At 44.2% G+C, this 23,045-nt stretch overlaps 1 protein-coding gene across 1 annotated transcript in view; it reads left to right on the top strand.

Annotated features, from left to right (window-relative positions):
• Positions 1–15,178: 15,178 nt before the first annotated feature.
• EGFLAM (EGF like, fibronectin type III and laminin G domains) overlaps positions 15,179–23,045 on the top strand; it is a 193,776-nt gene continuing 185,909 nt past the window's right edge. Inside the window, exon 1 of the mRNA XM_027520064.1 lies at positions 15,179–15,479. Coding sequence (XP_027375865.1) covers positions 15,383–15,479 — 97 coding nt within the window. The 5' untranslated portion in view covers positions 15,179–15,382. The remainder of the gene's footprint in view (positions 15,480–23,045) is intronic.

The raw sequence follows: 23,045 nt of genomic DNA, 5'->3' as shown, positions 1-23,045 counted from the left end.
AATTATCAAAATGCCTGACAAGCTGAAAAAAGAATCTTCATTTAGAGCTCTGCTATATTTATTCTATGTCTGCATCTCTCTTCTTCAGTTATTAGAAAAAAGCATCAGAATAATTTTTATTGAATGCTTAGAAAAATATATGATGATAATAAACCAAAATGTTGTCATTGTGGGGGATGGTATTGTGAATAGGTCTTTTCTTCTTCCTTTGGGAATCTCTAGGTTGCACTACTTTTATCCATTAACCAAAAAAAAAAATTTAACCTCACTCCTTCAACGTGTTTTTGGGAAAATTACTTAACCATTCTGACCTCATTCTGCAACTCAAGATGAAGATAATAATAGTATCTGTCTCAAAGAGTTGAGGTAAATATTAGGTTTAATCACCTGGAATAGCTGATACGTGATCATCTTTTGACCTGTGAACATGGCAATTTGAAATAGTTCAGCAGAGTATTAAATATTCGGCATTGTGCCTGACAAATACTAAGCACTCAGGAAATATTCACAGTGAAAGAATGTTTAGGAAATACAGAGAACAAATTTTAAAATAGAAAGGACATGCAATTTGAAAAATTAGGTTTATGGAGGTATCATCTGCATATAGCTTACAGTTCTAGAAAAGATGACAAACACATATAGTTGAATAACCACAGTCAGGACACAGAACAATTTCATCATCCTCTCAAAATGCATTGCACCTCTGCAGCCAACCCCTCCCCTCTCCACAGCCCCTGGTAAGTGCCAGTATTTTTCTATCCTGATAGCTCTGCCTTTAAGATGAATTTCCCCCTTAGTTTGGGCTTCCCTTGTGGCTCAGCTGGTAAAGAATCCACCTGCAATGCAGGAAACCTGGATTCGATCCCTGGGTTGGGAAGATTCCCTGGAGAAGGGAAAGGCTACCCACTCCAGTGTTCTGGCCTAGAGAATTCCATGGACTTTATACTTCACGGGGTCACAAAGAGTCAGACATGACTGCGCGACTCTCACTTTCACTTCCCTTTCCCCCTTAGTTTAATTAACTAAATGTATTCATTTGCCTCCTTCTTATGTGGACACACACTTTCAGAGGCAGAAGGGAAGTCTCCTCCCTTTGGCTAGCCGCTAATTTCCACAGGGGTTCAAGGTGTGGAGGGGGCAGGGACAGGCATTTGCTGAGGCTCGACTTCCAGGAGTAGAGAGGTTCATTCCTCATGAGAGGAGGCGAGAATGTACACAGGCAGCCCATTCTGACTACTTTTCCTGGGCTCCCAATGTGGTTATGGACTCTGACTTTTCTGTTGATTATAACAGGTACACATGCTTGCAGGAGGTCTCAGCATCTAAGGTCAATTTAAATTATTCCATATCTCCAGAAAGTGTTTAGCAAAGAGCCCTCCTCAGTCCGGTTCTCCTTTTAGAAGAGTGCACATCCTGTGGGTGTAGGCAAAACCCTCCCTTCTTGGATACTGGGGTACTTTTATGAGGGTCAGGGTTGTGGTCGTGCCCTTTGAGGTATTTTTTCCTTGCCTTCTAAGCATCCCTTCCTCATGAGATCACTGAGAATAACGGCCTTATTTCACATTTCTGCAAGTCTCTAAAACATCCAGTTTAATAGAGGATGGGGCTTCCGTGGTAGCTCATCTGGTGAAGAATCCGCCTACAATGCAGGAGACCCCAGTTTGATTCCTGCGCCAGGAAGATCCACTGGAGAAGGGATAGGCTACTCATTCCAGTATTCTTGGGCTTCCCTGGTGGCTCAGCTGGCAAAGAGTCTGCCCGTAATGTGAGAGACCTGGGTTCGATCCCTGGGTTGGGAAGATCCCCTGGAGGAAGGCATGGCAACCCACTCCAGTATTCTGGGCTGGAGAATTCCATGGACTACAGTTCATGGAGATACAAGAGTCGGACACGGCTGAGTGACTTTCACTTTCACTTAATAGAAGATGGTATGCTCACACCTGCTTTTGCAGTCAGTGTATTATCACAGGATGTGTGACATGCAGCCTCTGAAAACCCCATCAAATTCTCGGGACAGAAGGCAAGTCAAAAAAGGCAAATGGCATCCTAATATTATAGGAATAGTTTTAACCTTACAAATCCCACAAGAAGGTCTCAGATACCCTACTCAAGGGTCCCCAGCACTATCTTTAAAAACCACTGCAATAGACCACTCTTAAGAATCCTAGAAAACTCTGGAAGTTATTACATTAATTCTGGAGTTGAGCTTTATTTAAAAATAATTTAATCTATTTATTTATTTTTGGCTGTGCTGGGTCTTTGCTGCTGTGCGGGCTTTTCTCTAGTTGCAGTGAGCAGGGGCTGCTCTCTAGTTGGGGTGCACTGGTTTCTCATTGCTTTGGTTTCTCTTGTTGCAGAACACAGGCTCTAGGGTGCCTGGCCTGCAGAAGCTGCAGCATGTGGGCTCTGTAGTTGCAGTTCCTGGGCTCTAAACCACAGGCCCAATAATGTGGTGCACGGGCTTACTTGCTCTGAAACATTTGGGATCTTCCCAGACCGGGGATCAAACCTGTGTCTCCTGCATTGGCAGGTAGATTCTTTACCACTGAGCCATCAGGGAATCCCCAGGCTTTTAAAAAAATATATTTATTTATCTCTTTATTTGGCTGCGTCAAGTCTTATTTGAGGCACGGGGGATCTTCTGCTGTGGTGCACAGACTCTCTAGTTGTGGCGTGTGGGCTCCCGAGGACTCAGGCTCAGTAGTTGAGGAGCACAAGCTTAATTGCCTGGCAGCACCTGGGATCTTAGTACCCCAACCAGGGACTGAACCCATGTCCTCTGCATTGCAGGGTGGATTCTTAACCACTGGACCACCAGAGAAGTCCCTGGAATTGGGCTTTTGATGTTTTGTACAATTTCTGACTTCTAAAATTCTGTGAGGATACTGTTTATGAACCTAGGTTTTGTTTTTATTTCAGTTGCAGTTTCCTTCCTCATCTTCATCCTCTGATGGTATCTGTCTGATCATAGTCTCAACACAGAGGAGAAACTCTCCAGAAAATCACCAGCCAAAGAGGCAGTATTCTCTCTAGACAGAACATTTGATAAAGAAGGATGTCAAGTGGATAAACACATTTTATTGAATTCCTTAAAGATTTTTAAAAATTACTTTGGAATAGATCACCCTAGCCTCATGTATTAAATGACTTAGAGTATGGTAATTTTTTTTTTTTTTTTTTGCTATATGCATTTACCACACTTATCTTTAGTATTTTTTATTCAAAGATGGTTTCACAATTTTTAAAATATAAAATGTAAACTAAAATCATTTGATTTGCTTAAATATCATATGTCCATTTTTTGTCCCTAATTTTTAATACTCTTATGCCTGGATTTCTAAGTTTATGCCTGGATTTCTAAGTTTATACCAGGTCTTCTCAGAAGAGCTTTAGAGTAGGCCTCTGAGTTCTTTGATGTGAACTCTGCTTTGAGCTTGGAAATGTTTCCTTAGTATATTTGCTTCTCCACTGGCTCTGTATCAGCTTGACTCCTCCCAAGTGTATATTGAAGGAGTTGTGCTAACTGGCAAATTTGTTGTTCATCGTTATGTCAGGGCTAGGAAAGTGGGACCCTGTGAGTTCAAGCCTTCAGGTACTCTTTCTCTGCAAGATTCCCCTCAAGGCTTAATACTCTCAATTCAGAGAATCATAGAATATTAGAATGAGGAGAGATCTTCAAGGTCATCTAGACCCATGCCACTCAAGAACTAAAGCACAAGTACCACCTGGGAACTTGCTAGGAATGAAGAATCTCGGGAGCCACTCAGACCTACTGAATCAGAATCTTCATTAGAACAACAAGATTGCAAGAGATGAAGTGTCCATGTTAGTGTCTGAGAAGGGCTGCTCCAGACAGCCCCTTATCCAGTGGAGAAATTGTATCTGCAGCATTTTCCAAATGGTGGTCCCCTCGGGCTCAGACGTCTTCACCTTCAGGCTTTGGGATACAGATCAGTGATTCTAGATCAAGATTCCTAACTCTGACTGCATATTAAAATCACCTGGTGAGTTTTTAAAAATTCCAATGTTGAGGTCTTACTTTGGACTAATAAAATCTGAACCTCTGGCATTTGTGTTTTATGAAGTTTCCCCACAATAGCCTAACATGTAACCAAGTATGGACCACTGATCAAGAGCTATCCATTTGCAACTTAGGCCATTTACTTCATTCCTACTTTGATTTTCTGTAAAAATGCAAGTATTCCCTAATTTCCCTGGAAATAGGGGTATGTTTTTTTTTTTTTTTTTTAATTATCCTAACTAACTGATGGCAAACTCTTTAGTAACATGACAATTCACACAGCATTATTCTGGGATGGAGGAATCAGCAGTTAGGAAATCTCACACCTTGTTCTTGGTCATGACCAGTTCTTGGTCATGACCAGATCTTGGTCAGTTAAACTGCCTTGGGCAGGAAGGGGCTGGGTCAAGCAGAGAACAGGAAATTCTTTGGCCAGCCCACTTCAGGTTTCTGGTCTGTCTTCTTGCTTCTGCATTCACGGTCCCTGGGGTGAGGAAGGTGTAAAGGAGGCAAGAACCTCTATAACTGTTGGGCCCCCGCAGCTGAATATGGGGTCCACAGTCTAGTCCGTGGTCTAATAGGTCTAAGGCAAATTTTGCTAATGTCATCATCTTGTTGGCCTCAGAAGCACTTGGTTGTTTTTCTCCACTCAATAATCCTCTTGAGTCATAAGCACTTTTGTTTGGGACATGACTATTGAGAAAACTGAAACCTGCTTCTATTACTTTTTTGCAAGAGTTGTGGGAGAATGATTTTGTTGACATTTATTAGCTTTAAAACTATCCAGTTTTATTTTGATAGTACTACATTAGACTAGTTGTTGCTTGAAAGTGTGTAAATCATGTTAACTAATTCTGAACATATTAAATTCATGATCAAGTCAAAAATTTGAGGACTTGGGAGAGAGTATTATTTTAAAAGGAAATTCAAGTTATCACCCATAGTCATTTTAATTTACTATTAATAAAAATATAACAGAAAATAAACTCTTAATAATAAATAAATTTAGAAGTTCTAATATCCTAGAGTCCAATAAGTATCATTCACATATTAAAATAAAATTCAGAAAACGTATAGCTTACAAACTTTCCTTTATACATGTTTGAGGATGAAATGCCATCACATCTCCTTCCTTCCATCCCTGCTTGCTCAGTTGCTCAGTTGCCTAACTATCTGTGACCTATGGACTGTAGCTCACCAGGCTCCTCCTCCATGGCATTTCCCAGGCAAGAATACTGTAGTGGGTTGCCATGCCCTCCTCCAGGGGATCTTCCCAACCCGGGGATTGAACCTGCATCTCTTGCATCTCCTGCAGTGGCAGGCAGATTCTTTACCTCTGAGCCACCTGGGAAGCCCCATCCCTGCTTACATAGCCTTCAAATCTGTATATACATATACACATGTTGTTTAATCGTGAATGTGACACATTAAATTTATAGACATGTGAGGGATTTAAAATTTAGATTCCTAGTTCTTTAAACATCCCAATAAGGAGTCTTAGAGATAACATTAAAGTTTACTTTGTAGACTAAGCAAGTATTATAGGAAGAGAAGATTGTGTCTTGGGTGCCTGAAAAGTATAGAGAATTTTAGAGCAATTTTATTCTCCCCACTCCAGTACTCTTGCCTGGAAAATCCATGGACAGAGGAGCCTGGTAGGCTGCAGTCCACGGGGTCGCTAAGAGTCGGACACGACTGAGTGACTTCACTTTCACTTCTCTCTTTCATGCATTGGAGAAGGAAATGGCAACCCACTCCAATATTCTTGCCTGGAGAGTCCCAGGGACGGCGGAGCCTGGTGGGCTGCCGTCTATGGGGTCACACAGAGTCAGACATGACTGAAGTGACTTAGCATAGCATTCTCCGTTAAGGAAAACGTGGTTTGGCTTCCCAAGAAAATGTGAGCGAGGAAGATGGAGAACATTTTAAGAAGGATATTTTTTCTAATTATAACTCTTTTCTTCTACTACTACAACATTTGTATTTAAGAATTTTAAAATAAAATCTCAATTTTGGTACATGTATTCTACTTTTTTCACTAACTTACATTTTCATTTCAATAACACTTTATTTTTATATTTGAATATATATGAACTGAAGTTAACACTTTAGTTTATCTACTCTACTTTCAATTAAAACATTTGGGAAAATCTCCCTGTAGTGACTTTTATAAATATTTTTTTAAATGTGAAAAAATCCCAGTCATGCTCCAAATGGATCTTTTACATATGTTCAGATTTCTTAAAGAAGGGCACACCTGTAAAGAGTCATCTATCTGAACAGGTAATTTTCTTATTTACTTGACTGGTGGGGCTTCCCTGGTGGCTTAGATGGTAAAGAATTTGCCTGCAATGTGGGAGACTTGGGTTTGATCCTTGGGTCGGGAAGCTTCCCTGGAGGAGGGCATGGCAACTCACTCCAGTATTCTTGCCTGAAGAATCCCCATGGACAGAAGAGCCTGGTGGGCTGCAGTCCATGGGGTCACACAGAGTCGGACATGACTGAGCGAGTAAGCACACACATATACTTTACTGGTCATTGGGCTTCGCAGGTGGTACGAGTGGTAAAGAAATCTGTCTGACAATGCAGGAGACACAAGAGACACAGGTTCCATCCCTACATCAGGAAAATCCCCTGGAGTAGGAAATGGCACCCCACTCCAGTATTCTAGGCTGGGAAACATGTTAAACTGTTAAAATGTGAAATTACGCTATTAAACTTATGAACTAATTCAGTATATTTGAGAATATACATGAGAATGTTCTTGATCTCAGCATCTTCCACTTCTGTTCCTTTCTCTCCCAATGTGTTTCCTTGACTTCTGGGTTTCTTCTTTGTCTTAATTTCCTTACATATAGCTCTCTACTTTTTGAGAAGGGCCCAGGTATACACCTGCATGGGTGAGAATACATGGGGACACTTTCTTACATCTTCAAATTAAACTCACTATGTGGCTACTGTCTGCTTTTCATGCTGGTGGAAGTGAACAGCTTGAATTATGTGCTGTTGTTATTTCACCTCAACCCATGATTATCATGGAGTCTGGGACCAAAGCACAATTAAAGCCATCCCTCTCCTTTCACCACATAAATACTTTGAGGACTGCCTTCTTCCTGCAAGTCAACATCTGACATTCTTCATCTGCTTCTTGCATCTTTTCCCCTATCATCTGGACTCAGCAACCACTTTGGTCTAATCCTTCAGCTCAGACACCAGGTAGCATTTCCCAGGATAAGCGGTTGGGATCTGGACGTAATTGAGGAGGATGTGCCTGAGGCCACGTTGCCCAAACATGGGTGCAACAGTGTTCAAGCTGGGAAAGATTCTGTGCTCCTTCCAGTTCATCCCAGGAAACTGCTGCCAGGGAGGCAATGTGACTCATCCAGGGACATATAACAAGTAATAAACAAAGCAGAAAACAGGCAACATGGAAAGCACGCATACTGGATTAATTAAGAGGCACTAAAGCAGAAGGAAAATATGAATGGGGCTCAATGTTCCCAGGAACAGAGAGGACTAATTGGAGTGCTACCAGTGGTTAAGTGTATCCTGTGTGTATCTTTATTCATCTTGATGGCCTAGCCATTATTCCTTCCCTAGAGAATCTCTATCTTGTATATCATTATCTTTTTTGGAGCTGTCTTTCATTGTCCCAAAGTACAAACCTTGTATTGGAAACCTTATTTCCAATTTACATTTCAGATCAAAGCTTTATCTCTGGCCTCGAGTCTTATTTGCCATCCTAGCAATAATCCACTAGTGGTTCTGGAATTTAACTCTGGAGAGGACTTAGCCTGTCTCTGTGATAAACATGAGTGATGCAATGAAAGAAAGCCAACATTTAATGAATGCCAAGGGTATGGTATGTACAGTGCCCTGGGTTATCCCATCTGATGGTCACAGCCTTTGAAGTAGGCTGTACATCGCTTTGGCTTCCCAGGTGGCGCTAGTAGTAAAGAATCTGTTTGCCAATGCAGGAGACACAAGAGATGTGGGTTTGATCCCTGCGTTGGGAAGATCCCGTGGTGGAGGGAATGGCGACCCACTCCAGTATTCACTAGTGGGTTCACTAGAGAATTCCATGGACAGAGGAGTCTGGTGGGTTACAGTCCGTGGGGTCACAAAGAGTTGGATGCAACTAGTCTTACTTCTTGCCTACATTCTATTACACAGGGGAGAAAATCAAGGACACTTTCTCCCTCATCCTTCACCACTGATCTTTCTTTATATTGACAAATAACTTACACATGGATCTAAGCCATTCCCTCTTATTTTTTAGGATTTCCTTTGAAACTATCCCATTCCTCTTTCCTTGAAGCAGTGCTGCCATCTTGACAGGCCACACAATTTCTTCTCTGGCTTAAATCGTTCCCTCTCACACCTCTCCTCCCCAGGGGCTGGGAACAAACCAAGTCTCCCCTTCCTCAGCTGTTTTGCACCTCCTTGACACGTCCCACCTGGTGACATCAGACTGTATCTTCAAACCTCCAGTCCCCTCCTCCTCACTTCCTCCTTTAAGAAACACCCAAATACAAATATAATCAAACTCAGATGGAAAAACTGGCATTCTGCTTTTTTCCACAGGTTTTTTTTTTTTGGCATCAGAAAATCTGCTTTTATTTGCACTGTCATTAAATGACCCCGAAACTGAGCCAGGCTTCTTCTGCTTCCTACGCCCACCTCTCCAGAGGAGTCTCCCCTTCCCCTCCCTTTTCCCAACTCCCTATTCCCTCTGTCTGGGTAGACTGGAGATGATTGCTTGGAAACTCTGGATCTGCACCCTAAGCCTTCTCAAAGGCTTTTGTCCTGCTGTGTGTGTGTGTATTAAATGTTGCATTTTGTCTTGTCTTTCTCCCTCCCTCCCTTCCTCCTTCCCTCTTTCTTTCTTTCACAAGAGACCCTGCTTTCCAACTTCACAAAGTTTTTCTGAGAATAAACTTTTTACAAGAGTTCTTGTTGTTTTTAAGTACTGACATCTGTCTATTCTGGAAAAGTAAAGAGGTTTTTCTGTGGACTCTGAAACAGTGAGCCCCAGGACTAGGACAAACGTCGTCTCATCCAATACCCTCATTTGATAGAGGAGAAAAACAAGGTCTAAAGAGGTCAGCTGAATCACTAAAGTCCCATTGACTGTTCCAGACAGGGCTAGAGCCAGAGGGCAGGTCTCCTGACCTCTAGTCCACCGAGATTTTCTTGAGATCATGTCATTTCACAAACAAGCCCTGCATTTTGAAAGTTGCACGCTGACTCTTGAAATAGCTGCCCGTTAGTCTGCTGAGCAGTTGCCTGCGGCCACTTCAGGGTTCCGGCATTTTGTTGTGTTGTGTGTGTGTGGTCGCTGGTGACCACACAGCTCTGGAGACCCCAACGTCTTTAACACGTGTGTGTGTTGGGGGTGGTGGGGTGGGGGGGATTCCCTGCATTTCCAAGAAGATAGTAACTCCTGTTCTCTTTCTTGCATTAAATCTGGCAGCACCAGATAGAATCACATGACCCATTAGGTTTGCCTTTCATGTCCCACTCTCCTCTGAACAGCCTGCCTGTCTCAGACTTCTCTCCTTCTAAGAAAGATGGCTGGAGCCTCTTCGTTTCTCAGTCCCTACCATTCCTCCTCTCCCACCAGATACTCCAAGTAGGCTGCCCTATCTTCTTTTAAAATGCATTCATACTTTCTTTTCAACCCAAATAAAGACATTCCTGGGCTACCCCAGGTGGCGCTAGTAATAAAGAACCCGTCTGGGTCAGGATCCCTGGGTCGGGAAGATCCCCTGGAGGAGGGCATGGCAACCCACTCCAGTATTCTTACCTGGAGAATCCCATGGACAGAGGAGCCCGGGGGCTACGGTCCATAGGACTGCTGAGTTGGATAGGACTGAAGAGACTTAGAGCACACGCAAAGACATTACAATGATTACAATATAAGAAGAAAAAACAGCATCCTAGACTCCCCAGTTCCCTTCCCATGCTCAATTAACCCTGGAACTCTGTTCTGCATCTTATTTTGTCCACAGATTTGGGAATACCAGGTGAGATACCCTGGTGACTCCAGTCCTGTCTCTGGTGAATCCTGTTATGTATGCAAGCATGATTTAAACATTTGTGATTCGGAGTGCTGTATTTTATAGTATATGATTACATAGCTTACCATTTGAAATCCAGGATCTTCCTCTCCTGACACACCAACAGCGTGTTCACTCTCATCCGGTGCTTCCTTTGCTCTGTTTTGTATGCACTGTCTTCTCACATCAAAACCCCACTCTTCTTGAGTGTGGAAGAGACTGTCGTCTTTTCTTTCCTATAAAGCATTCTTTTCTCAGCACAGAACCTAGCACATAGTGGGATCACACCTAAGTTAATGCTTGCTTCATATTGAGGATGGGGAGTGTTTACACTTTTTGCTGATCTATTTTTATTTGTGTATTTTCAGGAGAAGTGAAAGGGAAGTGTGAACTCTCCTCATTCTTTTTCTTCAAAAATATATACACGGACGGATGAAGCAGGAGGAGGGATTCTTGGGTGGATGGTCATGTTCTAGTTCTTGGTCTGGATGATAGTTACACGTATGTGCTCACTCTGCTATAACTCATTAGTTGGCACACTTCTTGTTTGTGCATTTTTCTGTACATGTTTTATGTCATTTAAAACAGTTATATGTACTATATGATATATAGTTCTAGTCTGATGAGATACTGTGTTGGTGAAAGTTTGTGGAAATAGTCATGCTCCTGCATTGCTTGTGGGAGTGTAAAGTGTAAAATATCCTTAGAAGTAAATTTGGCCAAATTATCAAAATGAAAAGGTACTTACCCTCTGGCTGAGCAATGGCTAGCCTAGCAATGTACCCCAAATCTATTATGTGTAAACTTGTTATACATTCAAGGTCATTCACTGCAATGTGGGCTATACTAGTAACACTGGAATCAACAGGAGGAAGAACAGATTGTTGTACGTGATACAATAGAATATTATTCAGCAGTAAGTAAGAGGGATGCAGATCTGTATCTGCGAATTTGGAAGGAACTTCAGGTTAAAAGGGCTTCCCTTGTGGTTCAGATGGCAATGAAGGAGACCCAGGTTTGATCCCTGGATTGGGAAAATTCCCTGGAGGAGGACATAGCAACCCATTCCAGTACTCTTGCCTGGAGAATTCCATAGACAAAAGAGCCTGGCAGGCTACAGTCCATGGGGTCACAAAGAGTTGAACACAACTGAGTGACTAACACTTTCACTTTGGGCTTCTCTGGTGGCTCAGACAGTAAAGAATCAGCCCACAGTGTGATCCTTGGGTAGGGAAGATCCCTTGGAGAAGGAAATGGCAATCCACTTCAGTATTCTTGCCTCGGAAACCCCATGGACAGACTGTAGCCTGGTGGGCTACAGTCCATGGGGTTGCAAAGAGTTGGACACAACTGAGAGACTAGCACTTCAGGTTAAAACGTATGTACAAGATGCGTCTGTTTGTGTTAAGTATATGTGTGTATATATATATATTTGCTTGTATGTTCATAAAATAACTGTAGAAGGACACACAAAAAAGTCTTAATATTTATTGCTTATGACACAAGAAAGGGTAAAAGGAAACTTATTTTTCACCATTTACTCCACTTGACGCACATTTCAAATTTTATATGTACATGCAAACTATTCAAAAAATTAATTAAATCCAAAGCTGCTTCTTTGCTGCTGTCTATTTCTCACTCTCATTCATGGACTTCCTAAACATCCTATAATTGGTAACTTTGCCTTTACTTTCTTCTAACAGCCTCCGAATCCACTCCATGGAGGAAAGATCATACTCTTCTCTCATGATATTGAGTAAAGCAAGCAGGTCACTCTTCTGCTGGTGACCTTATTAATTGAGTTTAGACCTCAAGTGAATTTGCACAGGTTTTTTTTTTTTTTAATGAAACATTCAAAGCTTCTTTGCCCTCTTTAGCTCCCCTCCTCCCAGAAGGCAGGAAGAGAGTCAAAGACAAGTATTCCATTTGTCTTTAATCAGATTTACAAGTGCTGTAAACTGGTTGTTGGACTAGAAGAAGAGAAAACCTTAAGGGATGTAATTTGACAAGTGAAGGGAAGAAGTTGGGTCTAACATGTGCCCTATATTTGTAACAAGCAGATCTCAAGAAGTAAGGTCTTATCTCCATGGCTTGAGAATCTGGAGCTATTAGAGGCCCTCAAAACTAAAATATAACAATATAACCAAAGATAATCCCAGCAAAGAAGAAACAAAGGGGACTCTGATAGAACCAAGTCAGCTTCCTGATCACCCACAGCCAGCTGCAGAGGATGGAAAGGCCAAGGGTGAGGAAGTGTATAGGTGCTTGTTGAGGATGTCAGCAGGAGGGCTGAAACTCAGCCTTGCAAAATTCGCAATGGACAATGTGTATAGATTTTTGAAAAGAGACATTCAAACCTACTGTATATACAGGGAACCCTACTCAATTCTCTGTGGTGATTTAAGTGGGAAGGAAATCCAAAAAGAGGGCATATATGTTTACATATAGCTAATTTACTTTGCTGTACAGTAGAAACTAACACAACATTGTAAAGCAACTGTACTCCAGTAAAAACATTATTTAAAAAGAAAAAAGGAACGTTCAGAAAAAAAGAGACTTGGATTAGATGGTGCTGTTTTATTAGATAATAAAGAGAAAGCAAACCCTGGAACATGACAATGATTTCATCTAGTCCCTTCATTTTGCCAAGATACACTACAAGTAGAGCCTAATATTAAACACATGGATCTCAGGATTTTTGGTCCTCTGCTGTGTCAGCTCGCACCTGTCTTCTTCAAAGTCTGGACTCTGGAACCAGACCACCTGGATTCAACTGAAGCTCTGATTCTCAGAAGTTGAGTGATCTAGATCAGGTCACTTAACTTTTACAGGTTTCCCAGTTGGCTCAATGGTAAAGAATTTACTGCCAATGCAGGAGACACAGGAGATGCAGGTTCGATCCCTAGGTCAGGAAGAAGGCTTGAAGGAGGAAATGACATTCCATTCCAGTATTCATGACTGAAAAATTCCATGGACAGAGGAGCCTGACAGACTACAGTCCATGGGGTAGCAAGAGTGGGACACGACTAAGCATGAACGCGGTTAACTTTTACATGTTTCAGCTTTCTCATCTGTCAAATGGGGATAATACTAATAACAATACCTAGCTGGTGTGGCTGACAGTGGGATTAAACAGTCTTTTAAAGAGGGTCTGGTACATGGTAGGTGATATATAAACACTAGCCATAATATTAATGGTTAATATTACTTCCAATTTTTAAATCAGGGAGAATAATTTTTAAGTGGGAAAGAGCAGAACCAACATGGGAGATAACTTCAGGGTAACAGTTATTTGGTTCTGGGTGTCACCTTAGGTCCAACACCTTCTCAGCTGGTGGTAAGGTAGACGCTCTTTATCACAGGTGGAGCTCAAGGCAAAGATGCTGAGGACAGACTCCTGAGTGGAATGGAGGCAGGGCTTAGATGACCTCTAATCTTAAGATTCTGCTACCTTTGAGACTAGCAGCCTTGGGGGGCAGATGCAATGCCTGGCTACCAGATATACATTTAGTATCACCTTCAAAGTGAAGGGCGCAGTCTGTACGAATTTCCCCCTCCAGCTCCGTGTAAAAGGACAAACTCTGCTGTCACATCTAAGACTTCCAATGACTCAAGTCGGAGTGGGCTTTGAATTTCTTTATGGACAGTAGTACACTTGAGAACGCCAAAACAAAAGGGAACGTATTCTCAGCTTTGCTAATAAACCAGATCCGGCCCATTACAAACCCTCTAGCCAGGGAATAGATACTTCCCTCCTAAAAGAATAGTAGAAATCTTTGCGAGGAGGAGGCGAAGGGAGATAGTCAACATCGTTCCCTCCGGTTCCCTGAAGCCAGGTTAACAATGAAGGGCCTGGACGCCAGGAGCCTCCCGGGCGCGGCACGGTGGGGCGGGGCCGGCGCGGAGTCCCCCAGGTCAGCCACCCAGGCTTCCTCTGCGGGGTACTTCCTAGGGCCTTTGATCTTCCCCCAAAAACTGGCGAAGCCTGCGTTTTCCTCCAGGTTTGTTCCCTCTTGGTTTATTTATTGTATCCGCCTTCTCTTCTCTTTGGCTAGAAGATCAGCACGCGGCTGTGCAACAGGACTGGAGTCCCGGCGTCTCCTGTCGCCACCTGGAAATCCAGCAACAGGCGCTTTTTCCTGAGTTCTCCGTAGCAAATACGGAGGAGAAAGGGTCTTTTTCGGAAACAGAGAGCCGATCTGGGGACCCTGGTCCCAGGATCAGTGGCCAGGACCCCCTGTTGGCCTCCAGGTCCAGCTTGGCTGGCGCGCTCCCCACTCCCAGCCGTGTTTTCCCGGTCTACCAGGGAGCTCGAGCTCGCTTCCTTACCCCTCAAGCCGGGCTTAACCTAAAGCTTCATCTCCTCCCCTGGAGGGTCTCCAGTTGCCTTCCTCTACCGGGAGGGCACTCCACTTCCCCGCGCCGGGCCCTAATCTCCACCCGGCGTTTCCAACAGAGTGACCGGCTCCAGCTCTCCATAAGCGCGCCTTAAATCCCATTTATCTTCTTAGCGCCTGGGTCCCGGCCGGCCCCGCCCCCTCTTCCTCCTAGCCTCCCACTCTGCAAACCTTAGACCCTCGCCCCTCCCCTCTGCTACGCCCCTTACCCCGAGGGCGGTGGAGCGGCTAGAGCCACCTTTGGAGGTGTTGGCAAAAGTGCCCAAGGAAGGTGGAAGCGACCCAGAGGGGCGCGGCCCGAGGAGAGTTTACTAGGGGAAGGCGGGGAGGCCCCGCAAGATTTCAGAATCAGAACCAAGGTAGAGGGTCCTGGGATCGCAATCACCTAAATCCTGCCCTGCGTCTCTAGAGGTTGAAGTCGGCCCCTCCTAGCGCGCCAATCTAGGTCACCAGCCGGCAAGGGCTGCGCAGGGGGTCGCTAGAGGGGTGATGGGCGGGCTGTCTGCCCCAGCGGTGGGCGAAGAGTCAGATGTCTCAGGGCCTGCCCCTCTCACTTCCACTCGATTGTAATTCCATCCCCGGGCGGGTCGAGCCTTTCTCCCTCCCTCCCGCGGCCAGCCAGTCCCTCCCCGTCGGCTTCCTCAGCCGCCCCCTCACCCCCCCACCCCCCGCCGCCCGCCCCGCTCCGAAAAGCCCTGCCGCCCGCAGCCGGCTTCACTCCAGCACGCCGACCTCCCGGCTGCAGTCCTGCCTGTTTGGACGCCTCCTGGTCCAGCTCCCTCAGTCCTTCGCCTGCTCACCCAGGTCAGGGGCTCCGCGGAGGCCGCGTCCCCCACGTCTCCCAGGAGACGCCCTTTCCGTGTGCGCCCGGGACTTGGTGAAACTTTGCAGGCGCCCGCGGTGAAATGGATTTAATCCGAGGAGTCCTGCTCCGGCTCCTGCTCCTGGCTTCCAGCCTCGGACCCGGCGCCGCCCCGCTCAGATCAGCGCTCAGAAAACAAGGTAATGCTGTCAGTGCTCCCGGGAGCATCGCGTCCGGAGCGCTCAGGTCCCCGTCCCCAGCAAGGACGCGAAGCTGGCGACGCACCTTCTCTCTCACCCCTGATCCACCGCACTTAACTGGGTTCTTCTCTGCCCAGAGCCCAGAAGAGACGCGAACCTCGCCCTCCCCTTTCCATCCCAGGCGGTTCCAGGGATATTTGTTTGTTGAAAGAAGGATCTCTTTTCCAGACACAGCAGAGGTGGAGGGCTCTGTATTTGACCACAGAGAGCCGAGAGTTGGGGCAGCGATCACACTGTCTCAGTTAGAAGGATTGCCAACTGTGCAGGAAAAGTCAAACGGCTCCTCCTGTGTCTCTAAACAGCTTATTGAATTCATACTGTCCAGAGCCCAGCCATTTCCTGTTGAGTGTCTGAAGATTTGCCTGGTGTGCCCTGTGCCCATCTCCGGTCCTTCCCACGCACTGTGTCGGGATGTGGCTTCAGATGTTAGGGGCTTCTTCCACTCGGGCTGTTTTCTCGGAAAGGAGCGCCCAGTGGGTTAATTTTATGCTATGTTTTGAGCTCCTGCCTTTGCGATTTAAACAAAGATATATAGCCTCATGAGCTATTACAGAAAACTGGAGCGAACTTGAAACACAGTAACTTGTATTTCCTCTAGTTACACAGGTAAAAAGTCTTGTGTTTTTGTCTACTTTGGTGTGGTGAGATTATTCAAAGTAGAACATTCTAAGCAAGAAAGTTCTTAACAGTGTTTCTCTAATAATTTTTATTCCTCTTCGCTGAGGTTATATTTAGAATTCTGAAAAATCTGTTTTTTCTTACTTTGTAAGGAGGGTGTTGTCTTATGGGATTAATTATATCTTATGAACAATGGAAACAGTAGAACTGTATTTGAATGCAGTCTGCAGAACTTTGCGGAAAGTACAGTTTGTCTTCACAAGTAATTTTTTCAGAAAGAAAGAGACAAACCAGGAACATTTTGCTACTTTTTACTGGCGAAGTTGTGTCCGACTCTTTGAGACCCAAGGACTGTAGCCCATCAGGCTCCTCTCTCTGTCCATGGGCTTTTTCAGGCAAAAATACTGGAGTGGGTTGCCATTTTGTTCTCCAGGGGATCTTTCCAGCCCAGGGATTGAACCCACATCTCCTGCATTGGGAGGCGGATTCTTTTACCACTGAGCCACCAGGCAAAGAAAATAATCTTGGCAGATTCCTGTATAACTGCTTAAATATTTGCACTGCTCAAGAATCTCTCTACTTGGAAAGATGACTTGTTGCTTTTCAGTTTTGGAAGACACCTTTACCCTTCAAGCTGTACATGTCTTCACTTACACCTTCCTTGCTACCTGCTTTGAAATTTATAGTTGTTGTTATTATCTGAAGCGGGCTTAAATTATGAGCTATTCTATTCCTACCGATCATTGCCTTTGGAGAAAACAGCAGCAGTCCCAGGTGATATTACTTTATGTTGTTTCTCTTCCTAATGCACACAGACACAGATCTTAAAGCATTTCAACGAAGGAATTCTTCCTAACTTCCCTCCTTAAGATATGCAGATTGTGATCAACTCCCTTCTGTGGATTTATTTACATAAAACCATGTAGTCACAATTTTTTGAACAATGCATAGGTATAGCTGTAGTTCTTTAGCATGAGCAGTGCATGTAATGTTCTTTTAAGGATAGATTTCAATTCATTTAAGCAGAATTTTTTTAAAAAAGTATTTCACAAAAGCCTGCTGTGTAAAACTGCTCATATGGTTCACCATATTTCCTTTCTTATTTTCTGTAGTTCCTTTCCTAAAAATATTTCCTACCTGGTTCATCCAGGGTCTCACATTAAACGTATCAAACTGGAGGTAGAAGGAGTGTTTGGACTAGGTTCAGCCTAGGAGAGTTTTTCATTATTTTATAATTTTATCCAGACACTAGCTTTCAGGTTGGAAGGCTGTTCAGATTAAAATGACAGCTACTTCATAAACTTTGGGGGAAAATATCCTCCTGGGCTCATTTACATCCCTTGGAAAGACTGGTTTTTGATCCGGAAAATTGGTCCAGATTAAAAAGTGAATGTGCCCCACTTGGCTCTGATGTGAACAGCAACCAGCTAATTTATAATCTTCCCCAGACACCAGCAAATCCTGCGAGTATCCATGTGGGAGTTTCTTTGTACCTTGTTTCCTCAATAGAAATTGATTTGTGTGCAGTACTTTGAAGATAGCATGGCTACCACCTAAGGCATACTGGAACAGTCCTGTTTTATTTGAATGGCCCTGTCTTTCTCCTCACACTCCTAAATCTATCTTTGACAAGTATGGCTTTGTTGAAGTCTTGGATTCAAAATCCACCTGAAAATCCCCCACCCCCATCTAATTCTGGTGAGAAAGAGAACGACTATGCAGCTTGAAACTCAGTTCTGAGTTTCATTTGGGTCTAAGATAGGCAACCTTTCCCTCCACCCCAAGATAGCTACTCATCTGTCATTAGTGTCAGTAATGAAACCTCTGCACTTGCTGAGACTCACAAGAAAGGACAGTGTGAAAGTTCAGTCATATTAAATAATAATAACACTGATTAAGTGCTTGCTACTCTCTCCGAAGAACTTGACACATAATGATTTATTTAATCAACCCAACAGGTCTGTGAGATGGGTACCATTATTATCCTTGTTTAACTGAAGAGGAAGTTGTGGCTTAGAGAAATTAAATATCTTACCCAGGGTCACTCAACTAGCCAGCGGGGGAATGGGAATTAAAGTCTCTGATATTTAGAAGCAGAAAGGAGTCCTTAATGGCCTGATTAGCAGAGATGTGCATCCCTTCGGAGAGGGTGTCCTCCTCCTGGATGAACCGGGGGGCTCCCATGGGGCTCCCACATTCAAATCACAGACCTGGCAGGAATTGAAACGCCCTCACTTTACAGCTGGGTTGAGCGTGTGTGACTCAGGGACTTGCCCCAAGTTAACATCAGAAGCCGAGCCTGGAACTAGTACCCAGACCTCCTGAGTGATCTCCAGCACTTCCCTTACCCAGTCTCTCACCCGCGTGTGCAGAGAGGACTGCTGAGCCTCTAATGTGGGGCAGGAGGGAGGGAAAGGAAAATCCAGACAAGACACATCTGCTGGGACCAGCATGCGTCAAGCCACGTGTGTTCCCACAAGCAGATTTGTATCTCACAGTGTTAGCTTAACTCTGGCACACAGAGAGAGCTGAGGGCTCCCCTGCCTTTTCTCTTTCCAGCTGCCTGATGTCTTAGGGTCAGTGGGACAAGGTCAGGTCAGCTCAGAGTTGAAGATTTTCCCCTGGAGAACTGGGGTTCACAGTCATTTTCGGGGGAGATGCAGGTCTGTAATCATTTCCTTTCCACCTTTCCTCAATATTTCTTTACCGATGTGGACTCAAACAAAGATCCAGGGAAACTCAGCAAAACGAAAGCCTGGAGGAACAGAGCAGATATAGCTCAAGGGCACTGTGCCTTGGGGGTTGATGGTGGGGAATACAGGCACCTCTAGGTGGTTTCTGCTGCTACTAGTGTGACACTGAATGGCTAGAGGATCAAGCAGGGGTCATGGGTCATCTTGTTCTACTTCCTGCACCTACACAGAATAACCTGATATTCACAAGAGTTTGCTTATATCCTTACTTGAAGCTCTCATCAAGTCCCTTTCACAGGGCATGTAATTTGGGGGACTCGGCTCTTCCGGACACCCTCTTCCTTTCCAACTAACCCTACTCCTCCAGGAGGCTGATCCAGATTGCCTTGCTTCTTGATGAAAACTGGAGCCATAAATGCCACGAGGGAGATTATGTGAGTGTGTATACTCAGTCTCTCAGTTATGTCTGACTCTTTGTGACCCTGTGGACTGTAGCCAGCCAAGCTTCTCTGTCCATGAGATTTTTCAAGCAAGAATACTGGAGCAGGTTGCCATTTCCTCCTTCAGGGGATCTTCCCAACCCAGGGATCGAACCTGAGTCTTCTCCATTGGCAGGTGGTTTCTTTACCACTGGGCCATCTGGGAAGCTATATATATATATATATATTCCCCCTCCCCACCTCCTCAGCACCTAGCTACTAGCATCCCCTGCAGTTCTGGCACCATAGCAGAAATATTTCCTCCAACCCATTCTTCCATCAGCCCCCCTACCCTCCAGTGTGTTCCCACTTCACAGCCAATCCCTCTAAAGAAGCCCCTGCCTCTCTTTCTCTTTCCTTTGATTCTCTATGAGGTAAAGGGACCTCTGTGAGGCCACGATCAGGAGTAAATGTGTGTAACATGAGGCAGTACTTTCTTCTCAGAATTCTTTCTCATGGAAGAGTGACTTGATCAGAAAGGAACTGAGTGGTGTTTTTTGTTTGTGCTTTTTATTTCTTACTCTGAGACCAGGACTTTAATAACCTTAGAATTCTTTTGGGAGTAGTTGTCCATCTGTTCATGGGTTGCGTGCGTGTGTGCTCGGTCGCTTCAGCCATGGGCGACTCTGCAACCCTATGGACTGTAGCCTGCCAGGCTCCTCTGTCCATGGGATTCTCTAGGCAAGAATACTGGAGTGAGTTGCCGTGCCGTCTTCCAGGGGATCTTCCTGACCCAGGGATCAAACCTGTGTCTTCTGCATTGCAGGCGGATTCTTTACTGCTGAGCTACTGGGGTAGCCTATTCATGGGTTACTGTAGCTCAGAAGTGGTCCAGTGACCCAGAGATAGATTTCTGGGAAACAGGGCTCAGGTGTCTGAGGCAGAGGTGGGATCTCAGCTCCTGCAGGGTTATCCTGGGGAGATCCTGTCTTCTCCCGCCTCTCCCCCTCCACAAACGGGACTGTACTTCTCCCAACCCACTAAATGAATGACATGATGTCTTGATTGCAACAGAGAATCTTCTGAGCTGGTCAAGACCCTTGCCACTTGTTTTGGTCACAGCTAGTTACAGGTATTAGAAGTGCATCTGCTATTTCAGGGATTAAAAAAAAAAAGGGGGAAAGATGAGGAGATACTGCAGAGTGTAAATCGCAGTTTATAGGAGAAACACCCCCACTGCCACCCATCTTTGATTGCATTGATTGTGAACCACCATTTTGGAGAAGGACCTCAAGGTGTGACTTTAATCTCCTGAGATGAGCTGGAAGACATGAGCCCTCTGATCTCATAGGTTGGGGGTTGGGCGTGGGGACAGGGAGAGACTCAGGTGAAAAATCAAATCAAATCGCTGCCACCAGAGGGCACATTTTCTAACATTGGCTCAGAGCAGATCTTAGACCTGTGAGTCATTCTTGAACTCCTGTGTGGATAAGAATTCCTGGAGTGCATCCCAGACATCTGCTTTTTAAACAAGAACCTCGGGTCACATGGTACATGTGGGTCACAGTTCACACTTGGGGACATGACGGAGGAGAACTTGGGTTCCTCCACTGCCTCTCTTCCCTGGTACCTCCATCCCAGGAACTTTCCAGTACCCCGACAGTCTCCACTTCGATAACACACGTGTGTTTCAACCGGAACAAACCAGCGTCTAGACAGTCTGCAGGGTGTCTGAAGATTGGATTTAGGACTTGAGATCTTCGAAGGTCGCTGAAGGACATCTCTTCTGAGCAAGTCCTCCTACTTATCCTCTTTCCCCTAGCCCTGTCCCTGAGAGATGGCTGCACCCAGGAGGGACGACCTGCAGTAACATCAACAGGAAGCCGGGCTGAACTGTGCATGACCAGCCCGTTCTCCGGGCTTGGGTGAAAGCACAGACTCTGCTACTCGACAAGTTTGGGTTCAAGTTCTGACACTGTGTTTTTGTTGTTGTTTTCTTTTTCTTTTTTAAAAAATTGCCTGGTGACATTAAGCCTAGTTATATTAACTCTGTAAGCCTGGGTTTCCTTGTTTATAAAAATATAGGGTTGGCCAAAAAGTTTGCTTCAGTTTTTTCATAATGTCTTACAGAAATAGGATAAAGAAAGAACCAACCAATTAAGGATTAAATGAGGTAATGTATACACCAAGGCATTAAAAGGGATTAGAAGCTTGAAGCTTGAAGGCAATGTTTATGAATTTGGGCTTGTTTAATCTGGACAGGGGTGAAGGGGAAAGGAGGAAAAAATATGTGTATTTCCAGGCATCAGAATAATTAACACAGACATGAGTTCATGTACTTTTTATTCTTTCTCATGCGTGTTGATGTATACTTGATAACATAATTTTAAGTTTACCAAGTTGTACAATTTTTTTAGATAAATTGGCAAATCAGAAAGACTCTTTGGTCAACCACATGCCTTGATTTGGGGTTTGGAGATGTAACTGTGAGGTTTGTGGTCTTGCTTGAGTGGATTTTTTTGAGAAACACCAACTCCAAGAGTGATGGACAGTTTTTGTCTGGTAATTGTCATGTGGAAGTTTTGTAGGGTGTTGGGGGTGGGGAGCAGCTATTCCTGAAAGAGAATTATCCAGACTGACATGTGACTGGAGGTTCATGAAAATCTCCATGAAGCTAGATAGCTAAGAAATGGCCAGGGTTTGCTCACTGATCAGCCAGATTGGAGTGATTCATGGCCACTACTGGTGACATAGAAAGATAAGAGACTGGACACCAATGGCCCTTGCATTTATTATTCATGATTCTGCATTTCCAGAGCTGTAAGAAAAACCCCACTTACCCCAGATAACCCCACCGGCTTATTTTAAGAATCAAAGGAAATCAGACTAGTGCTTTGAAAGAACTAAGGTGCTACACAAAGATAAGATATGATTATCTAACAATACTCACACTAATTATTATTATCTTAACTAATGGGATCAACCTTACTTTCTGAAGCTTTGATCTCTTTTCCAGTCTCTTCCTCTGCATTCCTGTTAAAGATACATGAAGATTCTTTCTTTGCCTGAGTCTGACAGTCCTGAGCAACTTAAATCTTAACACTTGTGTTTGCTGACAGGGCACCCAAAATCCCGAATCAGATTTAACGCAGTGTTAATGCTGTTTATTTTCCTTGGTGCAACAAATGTATATTAGCCAGTTAATGGTTTACATTGTGCAAAAGGAGTTGTGTCAGCAGGCACTTTTCTGTAACATCTGGGCAGTTGGAAACGTAATATTTAAATACAACCTGAGTTTAAAGCCTTCCTTGGACAGATGGCTAATTTTATTGATCTAATCTGACACTTAGGGATAGGTCCCATGATCCTTTGCTGGTAATTCTTAGGATGAGCAGAGACATAAATACACTGGACGATGTCTGTGAATTAGACGCTTGTTTGTTTCTAATTTATTCTTTAAATACTTAAGTATAAACAGTCATGGTGTGAATTACTTTAATCTCTACCCTAAAGGCGCTTAATTAACATTTGAAGTTATCCAGGGTAGAAGGTACTGCTCCAACATAAGAGTTTGCACTTTTTTTTAATCCCTTGGTGATGTGCAGTACCAGTGGTTAAGTATTTTGAACTTCACCTCTGTGCTGGCCAGTAATCTACACTCCAGGGCTAACTGGTTAGTTACCACCTGAAGAACTTTACTGCAAGGTCCACTTTCAAAGGTGGTTGGGGAAAGTACTTTGAGTGATGCTATAAAAAATGTAGACTAGAGGGTTTGG

This window comes from Bos indicus x Bos taurus, chromosome 20 (genome assembly GCF_003369695.1).
Source record: "Bos indicus x Bos taurus breed Angus x Brahman F1 hybrid chromosome 20, Bos_hybrid_MaternalHap_v2.0, whole genome shotgun sequence".
NCBI lineage: Eukaryota > Metazoa > Chordata > Mammalia > Artiodactyla > Bovidae > Bos > Bos indicus x Bos taurus.
The sequence above is the reverse complement of the archived record's forward strand: the minus strand, read 5'-3'. Positions and strand labels throughout refer to the sequence as shown.